This window comes from Megalobrama amblycephala, linkage group LG12 (genome assembly GCF_018812025.1).
Source record: "Megalobrama amblycephala isolate DHTTF-2021 linkage group LG12, ASM1881202v1, whole genome shotgun sequence".
NCBI lineage: Eukaryota > Metazoa > Chordata > Actinopteri > Cypriniformes > Xenocyprididae > Megalobrama > Megalobrama amblycephala.
In genome coordinates, this window is record NC_063055.1 from 5614904 (window position 1) to 5628179 (window position 13276).

A 13276-nucleotide genomic window follows, 5' to 3' on the forward strand; every position below is an offset into this window, starting at 1 on the left:
CCGAGACAAAAAAGCCATGTGGAAACTTTGTAACAGAGACTTTTAATTATATGCATCTAGGGTGACCACCTGGCTATTAATCTGTTGCAGGACAGTAGATGTGATTTTGCGGGACAAATGCGGGACACGTGAGACAGATACATTTAAAACTGCTATGTAAATATTGATTTACATTTGTTGGCAAACTTGCCATATACGCCAATTAATGTTTCTGCCGGTGGGTGCCCACACTATAATGTTGTGCTTATGGCAACATTAAATCCTGGAGAGAAGACAATTCTAGATTTAGGGCTGCACATGCAGTAGGACAAAGTTTGAGCACGCAGATCTGAGCGAGAGCGCGCGCATCCAGTTTTGTGCAAAGGAATCCGCATTTGATGCGCTCTCGTGATACAATAATGCGTTTTCGACATTTTTCAATACATAATAATGCCATAGAACCCGCATTAAATGAACTATAAACGTGAAAAGAAAGTCGTGTCTGAACGTTGCAATTTTGTATTGGCTAAAACAAATGGAGAATATCTTGTTTTTCCGTAGACCATTTCCATGGGTGGCGCTTGATCGCCGCCGTTCATTGGAAATATTTGCCATCAGAATGGATGATTACATGCTTTAAATCATTGATTTGGGCAGCTTTGAGCAGCTCATGAGGTTCTTAACTAGTATGTGAGATGAAATCCTTGCTGGTGTAGTTGTGTTTACTGACTTTGATGAGGCCCGCACTTATCCCTTTGCGCTGTCCACTCAGTTGTCATCAACGGGAAAACCTCTCTCTATATAGATTTCGTTGGTTGGTTATTTTCACAGCTAGAAAATGACGGCTGCACAAATAGATTTTTAAATGCCAGTCACAGTTTTTATTATATTTCTTACTGTTGTATTGTAGTTTCAGGGATGAAAAAATAGACATAAATGAAATGCAGGACACTGCTTAAGTCTTACGAGACGCTGGACAAAGCTCTCAATTTCGGGACTGTCCCGCAAAATGCGGGACGGGTGGTGAGCATATGCATCTATGGTGAAATTACTATTTTTTTTTTTGCGTCAATACATGTTTATTTTAATGCGAACAGTGCGCCGTCATTTTAATTCAGCGCTGTGCAGCACAGCAAAAATAGACTCGGCGCGTAAATGATCGCTGCACTGCTGCAGACGCACCGCTCCTGGAACGCACTGCCGGACTGCATCCGTGTGCAGTGTGAAATCCGTTAATATGGGCACAGAACAAAGCGCACTGCAAACAGAGTATGTGTGAAACAGGCGTTAGTGCGTGTGCACCATTGCGCACAGCATTTGTATACTTTAACCACCTCCAAGGATAGTGGGGGTCGCGAGTCACTGGCATCTTTATTTTGGGGGTCGTGGGCTGAAAAGTTTGGATACCCCTGATATAGAGCATACGGCACTCGCATTGAACAAAGTTTAGGGGAAGCCAGAAAGCATATCCATCGACAGAAACATTCATTAGCCTAACTCTATTTGTCTGTATTATTTATTTTCTACAGACCATATAGAGTACCTCAGGGATGATGCATTTTTGTAGGCGAGTTAGCATTTTAGGGCTTCCGGTTCCAACGCCGTAAAGTCTATGGGGTTTTTGAATGGGTTTTTGCTAAATCGCCTGAAATAAGGTCTGTGGTAACAAAGCCTCTAAATACTTTCACGTTTTGATCTATGACATAAATCACACCAGTTATAACCCACTTGTGATTTTTTTTAAACCTTTACTGTGTCTTAAAAACGGCGGTTGCTAACAAATTGCTAAAAGGGACTACTTCCTTTGGCGGGGACTTTAGACGTCATCATAACAAACAGGACATTTGGACAGCATTTCTCATGAAAAAGTGGATAAGTATTCATACACAGCACAGATCATAATCAGCGAGCATGTTTTTAAATAACGTTGTTTTTTAAATACAGTTTGAGGAAGCTTGGTGGTGACGACGTTGATCCGCGACCATGGTGTGCTGTAGTCCGTTTATAGCCTACTGTTAGCTTTTTATACCTGACCACTTTATTTAGGCTTCAAAATGTATTTATGTTGTTTTAACTTGTAAAGATTATCTTGATAGACAAAACGTGTAAGTGTCATAACCCTCTGTTAAACACAGAGCTTATTTTCTGCGATTTTCCAAAAATGCATAGGCTTTCAACCGAGGGAACCCGTGCGCGGCTAACTTCCGGGTTGGCCTACAAAAACACGTCATCCCTGAGGCACTCTATTATAGATGTGTTTGTGTCGTAAGATATGAGATGAACCGCAGTGCAAGTGTGTGCCGAACCGAGAGTGCAGAACGGTACGGTACGATTTTTTACCAAGAACCGTTTCACCCCTAGTATATACATTTCAAAATAAGAGTACTGGTGTATTTTGAGCTTGTTTATAATTAAAAGTCACACACTGCATTTTTTTTATTCTTCTGGGCATCATTGGTATTTTGGTTACACAATAAATTGTATTTAATTTAATTTCCATTTAATTCATAGTAAATTATTTTGGTATCTGGCTGGGATGCTCCCCCACAGGAACAAAAGACTAAGAACATTATTTGACATATTATTCAATATATAGATTTTACAAGTATCAGTAAAATCTGTGTCCCATTCACTGATTGTGAAATGGTGAAAAATCACTGATGTGATATGTAATAGTAGCCAATGTAATTAAAATTAATTTCAATAAATAAAAATATTGTTAAAGGTGCCCTAGATTATGTTTTTAAAAGATGTAATATAAGTCTAAGGTGTCCCCTGAATGTGTCTGTGAAGTTTCAGCTCAAAATACCCCATAGATTTTTTTTAATTAATTTTTTTAACTGCCTATTTTGGGGCATCATTATAAACACGCCGATTTTATGCTGCGGCCCCTTTAAATCCCGTGCTCTCCGCCCACAGAGCTCGCGCTTGCCTTAAACAGTGCCTTAACAAAGTTTACACAGCTAATATAACCCTCAAAATGGATCTTTACAAAGTGTTTGTCATGCATGCGTCGGATTATGTGAGTATTGTATACTGTTATATTGTTTACTTCTGATTTTGAATGAGTTTGATAGTGCTGCGTGGCTAACGGGTAATGCTACACTGTTGGAGAGATTTATAAAGAATGAAGTTGTGTTTATGAATTATACAGACTGCAAGTGTTTAAAAATGAAAATAGCGATGGCTCTCTTGTCTCCGTGAATACAGTAATAACCGATGGTAACTTTAACCACATTTAACAGTAAATTAGCAACATGCTAACGAAACATTTAGAAAGACAGTTTACAAATATCACTAAAAATATCATGTTATCATGGATCATGTCAGTTGTTATTATCGCTCCATCTGCCATTTTTCACAATTGTTCTTGCTTGCTTACCTAGTCTGATGACTTGGTTGTGCACATCCAGACGTTAATACTGGCTGCCCTTGTCTAATGCCTTTTATAATGTTGGGAACGTGGGCTGGCATATGAAAAATATTGGGGGCCTACACCCCGACTGTTACGTAACAGTCGGTGTTATGTTGAGATTCGCCTGTTCTTCGGATGTCTTTTAAACAAATGAGATTTATATAAGAAGGAGGAAACAATGGAGTTTGAAACTCACTGTATGTCATTTCCATGTACTGAACTCTTGTTATTTAACTATGCCAAGATAAATTCAATTTTTCATTCGAGGGCACCTTTAAAAATCACAAATTATTTGTTGTTTGTCACATGTAGTAGGACCATTTTTGTGCCGTGGGTAATAGGAGAATGTTCCACCCAACTGCCATTTAATGTTCATGTTTTTTTAATTGTAAAAAAAAAAAAGAAGAAGAAAGTAAATAAAAATTATTATGCGTTTCTCTGTTTTACTGAAGCTCAACCCACCGATATGAGCACACCATATTACCAGACACAGAGTAAGTCAGCATATTTGCACTGTTGTATTGATGCTTTTTGATCATATTGGTTATTGTTTTTTTTTTTTTGTTTTTTTTTTATTTATTTATTTTTAAATGAAGATATGTATAATTTCTTTCTTATTAGTTAACATTTAGTTAAGAAATTTAATTTGACAAATTTTACTACTTTTTTACAGTTTAGTGGTCATAAAAACAGCTCTTCAAAATCGTAAAAAATAAATCGAAATACAACTATGTCTCTTATATCTTACAGAAACACAAACCCCCAACATGAGGGGTTTGAGCTTCTATTAGATATACATGTATGCAAATATGTATTACGAGACACACAGAGAGTAAATCAGTGGATTTACAGTTTTGTATTAATGTATTATTTTAGATATTAAAGTAACAGCTTGCTTATTTATTTATTTATTTATTTCAGTTTGAAATGAACATTACTACCCCCATATATGCCACATCAAAGGCATGTCTAATGTACTTCTTTTTGGTTATTAGTGTTTCTAAATTACAGTGAGACCTACACAACACAGTCAAATGTGCCCTGGTAAATGTGCCCTGTGTCTTTCAAAACCTATGAGTGTAACTATATATTTTTCTCTGTACATACATGTTGATTGTGTTTGCTTTCAGATTTTGCTGCAGAACATCATAAGAAAGGAGTATCTATATTCTTCATCTGCTTTTCCTCCTTCATTGCTGTTGGTCTCGTCATCATGACTGTGGCACTGATCATCAGGAGAAAAGCTAAAAGTGTGTGTGTGTATTTCACCCAATCAACTGGGTGTCTAATATTCATTTGCATACATAAAACTATATTAATGTTATAGCTTTTAGTTTTAAATGAAGGGGGGTATGCTGTACTGTATAAAAGCTCTAAAGAATAAGCAAACAGATCTCAAAAGAGCTGAAGTAACACCTAGGCCTTGTTTCCACCAGGTTTAAGATGTGTTTTGGTTGAACGGATCACAAGTGGAAGACGTTAAATACAGGTGTAAATGGGGTGTAAAACGTTTTGACCACTTCCAGAGGTAGGGCTGTTGTAATTAAGGAATTTACCTTACGGTATTTTTGAGTGGCTCAATAGCGTGATATACGGTATTACCGCCATATATATATATATATATATATAACAAGGTCATATGCAATAATGAAACTAAATGGAGCACTGAAACATGAAGTGAAGTAAAAAGAGAATGTCAAAATAAGGATCTACAGAACATAAACATAAACATAAATAAGATCGTAGGGCTATTGTTGTATGTATAATAGTTAGTTCCTATCCTCAAATCTGACTAAACAAGAGACTTTCTGCTGATAATTATAAATATTATTTCACGAGTATAAGCAGAACTAACGTTACTCAGCTCTGCGCGGTCTAGATGGGCTGTCAGTCTGTGCAGTTGCATTGTTGTGCCACAAGGTGGCGGCAAGGGACTATCTTTGAGTCCTTAAAGGTGCCGAAGAAAATGTTTTTAAAAGATGTAATATAAGTCTAAGGTGTACCCTGAATGTGTCTGTGAAGTTTCAGCTCAAAATACCCCATAGTTGTTTTTTTTAATTCATTTTTTTAACTGCCTATTTTGGGGCATCATTATAAATGCGCCGATTCAGGGTGTTCGGCCCCTTTAATTCTCGTGCTCCATGCCCCAAGAGCTCGCGCTTGCCTTAAACAACATAAAAAAAAGTTCACACAGCTAATATAACCCTCAAAATGGATCTTTACAAAGTGTTCGTCATGCAACATGTCTAATCGTGTAAGTATAGTATTTATTTGAATGTTTACATTTGATTCTGAATGAGTTTGAGGCTGTGCTCCGTGGCTAACGATACACTGTTGGAGAGATTTATAAAGAATGAAGTTGTGTTTATGAATTATACAGGCTGCAAGTGTTTAAAAATAAAAATAGCGACGGCTCTCTTGTCTCTGTGAATACAGTAAGAAACGATGGTAACTTTAACCACATTTAACAGTACATTAGCAACATGCTAACGAAACATTTAGAAAGGCAAATATCACTAAAAATATCATGTTATCATGGATCATGTCATATATTATTGCTCCATCTGCCATTTTTCGCTATTGTCCTTGCTTGCTTACCTAGTCTGATGATTCTGCTGTGCACAGATCCAGACGTTAATACTGGCTGCCCTTGTGTAATGCCTTGATCATGGGCATATGCAAATACTGGGGGCGTACATATTAATGATCCCGACTGTTACGTAACAGTCAGTGTTATGTTGAGATTCGCCTGTTCTTCGGAGGTCTTTTAAACAAATGAGATTTATATAAGAAGGAGGAAACAACGGAGTTTGAGACTCACTGTATGTCATTTCCATGTACTGAACTCTTGTTATTTAACTATGCCGAGGTAAATTCAATTTTTGAATCTAGGGCACCTTTAAACCATTCATTCTACTACACGTTCAAAAACGCTGATTCATTCAAAGAGAGATTTATATCATTTTAACATTGAGCGCCACTTTATAAGGCTCAGCTGAGTAAAGCGTCGATGCTAAGGCAGAGATTTTGCTATCCTTGGACACGAGTCATGACAACCTTTTTTCACGAATATATGTCTTGGCTCTCTCTGTTTAGGCTTGTTTAGTGCAAATCACCATCACACATTATGCTATCATTATTAACTTACTTAATATTTAGTACACATGTATAAAGTGTAAAACGAGAAGGACATAATCTTTCAAAAAATAGAAAACATGCAAATATCGCAGTTGGTGCAGTTTTTGCAGTCCTCTGCGGTTGGCTCGTCAAAAGCGCAGTATTACGATATTGTGGTTATCGCGACAGCCCTATCCAGAGGTAGTCGAAAACGAATGTGTTCGAACAGCCACTAAAGACCGCCTACTGACCTAACGCGTAAACATTATGGGAAGCGCACTAGCCAGACAGGATTTACTTTGTCAGCTGAAGACCCATGTTTGGTTTGAAGACAAAAAACTTACCAATCACAGTGTTCGGCTGGTCTTGCAGCTGTCAGAGAGGAAACAAAAGCTGCTGCTCTCCATATGTTTTTCAGTCATCTCCAGACGCGTTCATATGTAAATTGCGTGGGCTTATTTTGTCCTTTAGATCGAAATATCTGAAAAAGCCCATACATTTACCTGCCCATAGACCCTCTCCTCAAAGAAATCATGACACACTGTAAAAAATTATTTTATAGTAAAGTAAATACTACAGAAAAAACAAATGTAATTTTTACATGAAAAAGTTAGTTCAGGCAAGAATTAAAAAAAACTAAGTAAATTCTATATTAATACTCAATTTAAGCTTGTAGAAATTAAAGCGTAAATATCAACAATATAAAGTTAAGTAAAACTACTCATCTTTTCTTATACTGGTGTTCCCATCACGCACTGGGCCTTGAATAATTAATTTAGTTTTCCAGCTGTATTTACACTGTTTTATCATTGCTTTTGTGGTTATGTTTAGTAACTTGCCATTTTGTGACATTTGGAGTACATTTTCTACTCAAAATGGCACATTCACACTCAAAAAACGATCCATCGAATGTTAGTGTCATTGTGTATTGTGTACCAAGTATTGAGGTCTCTGTGTTCAGCTAATATGGACATGGTGTTTACACAATATCTATTGTATTATTTACTTAGATGTGTCTAAGTAAAGCATACACTTTAAAAGTGTATTGTTTGAGTAAAACTTTAACTAAGTAGAAACTACTGAAGCCTTTTAGCCTGTTAAAATGACCTAATTTCTTTGTTAATTTTACTTAACTTAAGTAGAGTTTATTTAATTCCATATGTAAAATTGACTTAAATATGTTTGCAAAAACTTGCAAAAGTCAATTTTACATATTGTTTTTTTCAGTGATGGTCTCGTGTGTAAAAAATGCAATAAATCATAATAAATTTATAAGCATTACTTTAGTCAAATTTACAAACAAAGAGTCAATAAAATTGAATGGGAATTCCCAAGTAAACTTAACTTAAACATTTCTAGTTAAAGCTACTAATAATTATGTTTATGCTTTCACTTGGCAAATTTTTGTAAATTTACTAGCCTTTTCTGAGTGAAAATTGTTTCCAAGCTTTTTTCAAGTAAATCCTACTCCAAATTTTTTTCAGTGCAGAAGTTGTTGAAAGTGGACAAAAGAGATGGATTAAAACACCAGGTGTGAACGAGTATGTGTTTCCCTTGTCCACTTGTGATCCGATCGACCAAAACATTCTCAATACCAGGTGAAAACAGGGCCCAAGACCCCACCTGCTCGTGTGACTTGAATATTTAATGCATTGTGAGTTTATTACAGGTTTATTTAGCTGTGTTTTGACACATTTATGCTGCTGTACACACCACAGTTAGCACTCTTAAACTGCTCCATCAAATCAGAAAAAACTCAGCAGAATGCATTTGTTTCCACAGGTTCAGTGATTGCTGGGACAGATAATACTATACTGATATATGAGAACAGGTCAGAGTTTCTGAAGAGGAAAGAAGAGGCAACCGATCAATTAATCAATTTAGACTGATCCAATAATTTTCTGCATGCTGAACAGTAACACCCTTTCAACATAAAAGTAAAATGCCTATTATATTCATTTTATCAATATTGACATCTTATTTTAATCATGTTCAAAACTGAAGGTTACTTTTACTAAAGTACAATTAAAAACCATGAATTAAATCTCTATTCTCTACTGCTGTACAATTACACATTTCACTAGCTTTTTATTACTCTGGTTTACTCTTGAAGTTCTGTATTGCAAATATTTGTGGCATTTAGCTTTTTTTCTTATTTGTAATGGAGCTTTTCCACTGCATGGTATGGCTCGGTACAGCACCACTGTACAATACCTCTCTTCCTGCTCAAGGTTCCAAGTAGGCATGTGACGGTATCAAATTTTCATGTTGCAATAATTGCTGAAGCTTTTATTCGGTATTATCGCGATATTGAAATAAGTTGCAAAAAAAGTGTTGTCATAGTATAACAGCTTTAAGAACTCTTTTTCTTATACCAAAAAGAACATTTAAATACAATAATGCAGTACACAAATTATAAAGTAAAATGTTTCAAACAGATTAAAGTGAAAAAGAATTATAAAGAACAACAGGTAACGCTATATAAGGTCTCATAACGTTAGTTAATGCATTAACTAAGATTAAGAATGAGCAATAGCTACATTTGTTACAGAGGGTATTATTTTTTTGTTAATATTAGTTAAAAAATACAACTGATCATTATTAGTTTTAGGTCCATTAAATAATTACAACTTTTTATTTTAGTAATGTTAATAAACATTAAAAAAAATAACATTAACTAAGATTATGCTATTTTAAATGCCAATAAATGCTATAATAAAAGTATTTTTCATTGTCAGTTTGGTAATAATGAATTAACATGTTAACTAATGAAGCCTTAGGTCATCAAGTGTTACTGAACAATAAACAGAAAATGTTCAATCATTAGGGCATGTTGTACGCCATATTAAAATACAAAATTGTTTAAGTTTGAAAATAAATAACCTACTAAGTCTTTAAGTATTAAGTATTTGGTGCTGTGATGAACAACATTGCGAATACAAAAAAAATGGCTGTTTGAAGCATTTTAAAAACTTCACTAGTGCAGCTGCTTTGTTTACAGGGTTTCCGGGGTAACCGACGCATTCTGCTCTTCCATCAGCACCCTCTGCTGTCAGAGAGTGAACGTGCACTTTCATTCAGCATGTTCCTGTGCTTCTCATGCATGTTAGGTTTGTTTACATAGTGCGTGTGCCTCTTTGACACTGCATACAGCAGTGTTGTGCATTTTATACGGTTGATGGGTAAAGTATTCTTAAAATGTAATATAAAAATTTTAATAATTCGTAATAAATAATTATTCACAGTATTTTGAGGTGCCCACGGTAACAATATTGTGTACATTCATTATCGTGATATATCGTATTACCGAATATCGGCACATGTCTACTTCCAAGCCATATTGATTAGGGGTCGACCAATTATTGGCCTGGCCAATTATCGGCACTGATATTCAGCATTTTTATGGTTATCAGTATCGGTCGATTTGCTGATAAAATAATTTAATTTTGAGATGCACTATTTGGCTCTGATGCAGCTATCTCTGTCGGAATTTTCCAAGAGCAATGTCCACCCACCGCCCATCAGATTTGTTGGGAGTCAAGAGTCCGGCCAATCAGCACAGAAGGCTAAGGGCACTGAAATTTTTGTACTCTCACAGAGCCCTTGTTATTTTTAAAGGTCCCATTTTTCGTGGTTTTTTGAAGCTTTGATTGTGTTTATAGTGTGCAATATAACATGTGTTCATGTTTCGTGTGTAAAAAAACACAGTATTTTTCACATAATTTACTTATCTGTATACCGCTGTTTCCACTGTCATAAAAACGGGCTGATGACTTCCTTGTTCTATGAAGTCCCTCCTTCAGAAATACGTAACGAGTTCTGATTGTGCCAGCGGTTCCTGTGTTGTGATTCGACAGCAGCTTAGCGCTCCTTGCCCGGAAAGGTCACGCCTCTTACCATAACGTGGAGATGCACGCGCTCAGTGTTATTGTAAACATGTCTTTAATTTTACCCTATCAATTTGAGCCGGAATCAGACCCGGTGATTGGACTGCGGGATGAAAATAACAGCGTTTCGACGACATGGCGACAAACACACTCTACAAACGCAACTCTTGTGTATTCCTGTGGGCGGAGGTTAGTCAAAAAACTGTTTTAGTGACGTCATTAAAGAAGGAAGTAGAGGGATGTAGTCCAAACTGGCCGTTCGATGTAGGCAACTTCTGTTAAATACAATATCTCGCTTGGCATTGAATTTTGAGCTTTAAAATTTTACAGATTTTATTTATACTCTAACAACAACATTACACACTAACTAAAGTTTGAAACATGGGATCACGAAGACTGGACCTTTAATTTCGACATTTTCATTTTTACTAGCTACTGATTGGTCAGAGAGAATTGTCACTACCAGCATCAATGGATTTGAAACACTAGACACCAAACCAACTAGATTTAATTAGTCAGCAACAGCCACCACAGTATAATTTGTTTTTTTAAATGACTTGCTTTAAACGACCATTGCCCACAACTTGAAAAAAGAAAATGGCTGTATCGTGGTCAGCTGACAAAGTGCCAGACTCGTTGGTAGCCGAGGAGCGGATCCACGGCAATAGAGGCAGCGCAACTATAACAATCAGTCTATAATCCCAGCCACTTTGAAGTGCTACTAAACTGCAGTGGAAAAGCAAACCGAGCCAAAATAAAGCAAGCTGAGCCGAGTCATAACACACAGTGGAAAATATAAGTGGGTGCAAAATCAATAAATACATTTTTAGCTACTATGCATTTCACATAAATTCATATTTTATGTTCTTATGTGTGTCTTTAAATATTTATATTTTACATGCTTTCTACTAGATATAATATTACTACAACTACTACTACAAATGAATAAAAAAAATTTCTTGTCACTTGCATTTTTGATTGTACTGCACAATAAAAAAAAAAGCAAGATACTGCCAAATATCGAAATTATCATTATTTGTACAGCCAGACATTATTTACCCATTTCCATAGGCTATATGTGCATTACTAAACCTTGAACTGACTTTTCAGATTGCAGTAGAAGATTTTCACTAAAGCCCGACTGATTTATCGGTCTGCCAACATGACCCTTTCCCAGATATATCTGCATCTAGGGCTGTCGCGGTTAAAGAATTTAACCTCAATAGCGCGATATGTGATATTACCGCCATATATATATATATATATATATATATATATATATATATATATGAGGTCATATTCAGTAACGAAACTAAATAGAGCATTGAAACAGAAAGTGAAGTAAAAAGAGAATGTCAAAATAAGGGTCTACAAAACAGAACATAAACCTGGCAATAAGATGGTAGAGCTATTGTTGTATGTATAATAGTTAGCTCCGATCCTCGAATCTGACCAAACAAGACTTTCTGCTGATATTTCACGAGTATAAGCAGAACTAACGTTACTCATCTCTGCGCGTTCTAGACGGGCTGTCAGTCAGTGCAGTTACATTGTTGTGATACAAGGCCGTTCATTCAACTGCAAAAACGCAGATTCATTCAAAGAGAGATTAAATGAAACAAGCTGTTGAGATCATTTTAACGTTGAGCGCCACTTTATAAGGCTCAGTTGACCAGTAATGCTTCGATGCTTCGCTATCCTTGGACACGACAACTTTTTTTCACAAATATATGTCTCGGCCTGAAGGACAGACGCAGGTAATCGCACGCGCTCAGTCGATCTCTCTCACATTCACTGTCTGTTTAGGCTTGTTTAGTGCATATCTACGGAGCCTCTGTACAAATCACCATGGTACACATTATGCTATCATTATTACCTTATTTAATAATTAGTACACGTGTATGAAGTTTAAAACGTGTTCTGCGGTTGGCTCGTCAAAAGCGCGGTATTACGATATTGCGGTTATCACGACAGCCCTATCTGCATCTGCATATATGATGCAGATATGCCACCAATGTGAACATTTTCGGCACGCACTTGCACCGCGGCTCATCTCAAATCTGATGACGCATCAATATGGTTTGTTGAAAATAGCAACATCTAAAACAGACAGAGAGATAGTTCAGCTAATGTATGTTTCAGTCGATGAATGTGCATTCTGGCTTCCCAATACATTACAACAGCGATGATAAAAAAGCGTGGACAAAAACAGTCACACTTGTAAACTTTTGTTCAATGCGAGTGCCGTATTCTGGAATATGAGCAGTCATTTACGCCGTCATCACCTGAGTGTTGATAGGTGAGACATGAACAGCACATGTTGCTATCTGTGTTTAAACTAAACTCATTTAAGCCTTGCTAATTTATACATACATGAGCAAGAATTTGTGCACTCACCCAAAGCGTGCACATGCTTCTCTTAGACAGCACACAAATACTGAGTTCTCTTTCAAGTCTTGTGCTTGAATGGACAAATTCACACAAAAATTATGTCAACATGCCCATTTCGGTGAGTATAACATAGTTGGTTATATCTTAAGTGAACGTATAACAGTGAAGAAAACAACGCATGTGTAACAATATATGTACTGGATCGTGCATTATGTCTTAAAGAGAAAGAAGCCTAATATTCCTGCTCTCCGTGTTTTTAATTTCAATAAAACAACAAATGACAAAGAAACCACTCACTGCTCTTGACTGAATAGCTTTAACTTCAATAATGATTAATCTTTACTTAATTTATACAGTGAAGATAATATGTAGTGTTATTTTATATATGATTATTTTATTCATTTTCTGTACCTATACTGTTAGATACCTGAAATACCTTCTGTTGCTCGTAGTTTGATTATTTGTTTTTTTTTTCTTTATTTTTTAT

At 36.1% G+C, this 13276-nt stretch overlaps 1 protein-coding gene across 6 annotated transcripts in view; it reads left to right on the forward strand.

The window, feature by feature from the left end:
- Positions 1 to 8474, forward strand: part of LOC125279932 — a 30036-nt gene extending 21562 nt beyond the window's left edge. For 2 of the 6 annotated variants that reach the window (XM_048210153.1, XM_048210151.1), the window contains 2 exons: positions 4525 to 4650; positions 8294 to 8474. In XM_048210153.1, coding sequence (XP_048066110.1) covers positions 4525 to 4650; positions 8294 to 8400 — 233 coding nt within the window. In that variant the 3' untranslated portion in view covers positions 8401 to 8474. Of the gene's footprint in view, positions 1 to 3846; positions 3889 to 4524; positions 4651 to 8293 lie in introns of all 6 variants that reach the window. The other 4 variants (XM_048210154.1, XM_048210152.1, XM_048210149.1 and 1 more) reach the window with 3 other exon arrangements.
- Positions 8475 to 13276: the final 4802 nt, after the last annotated feature.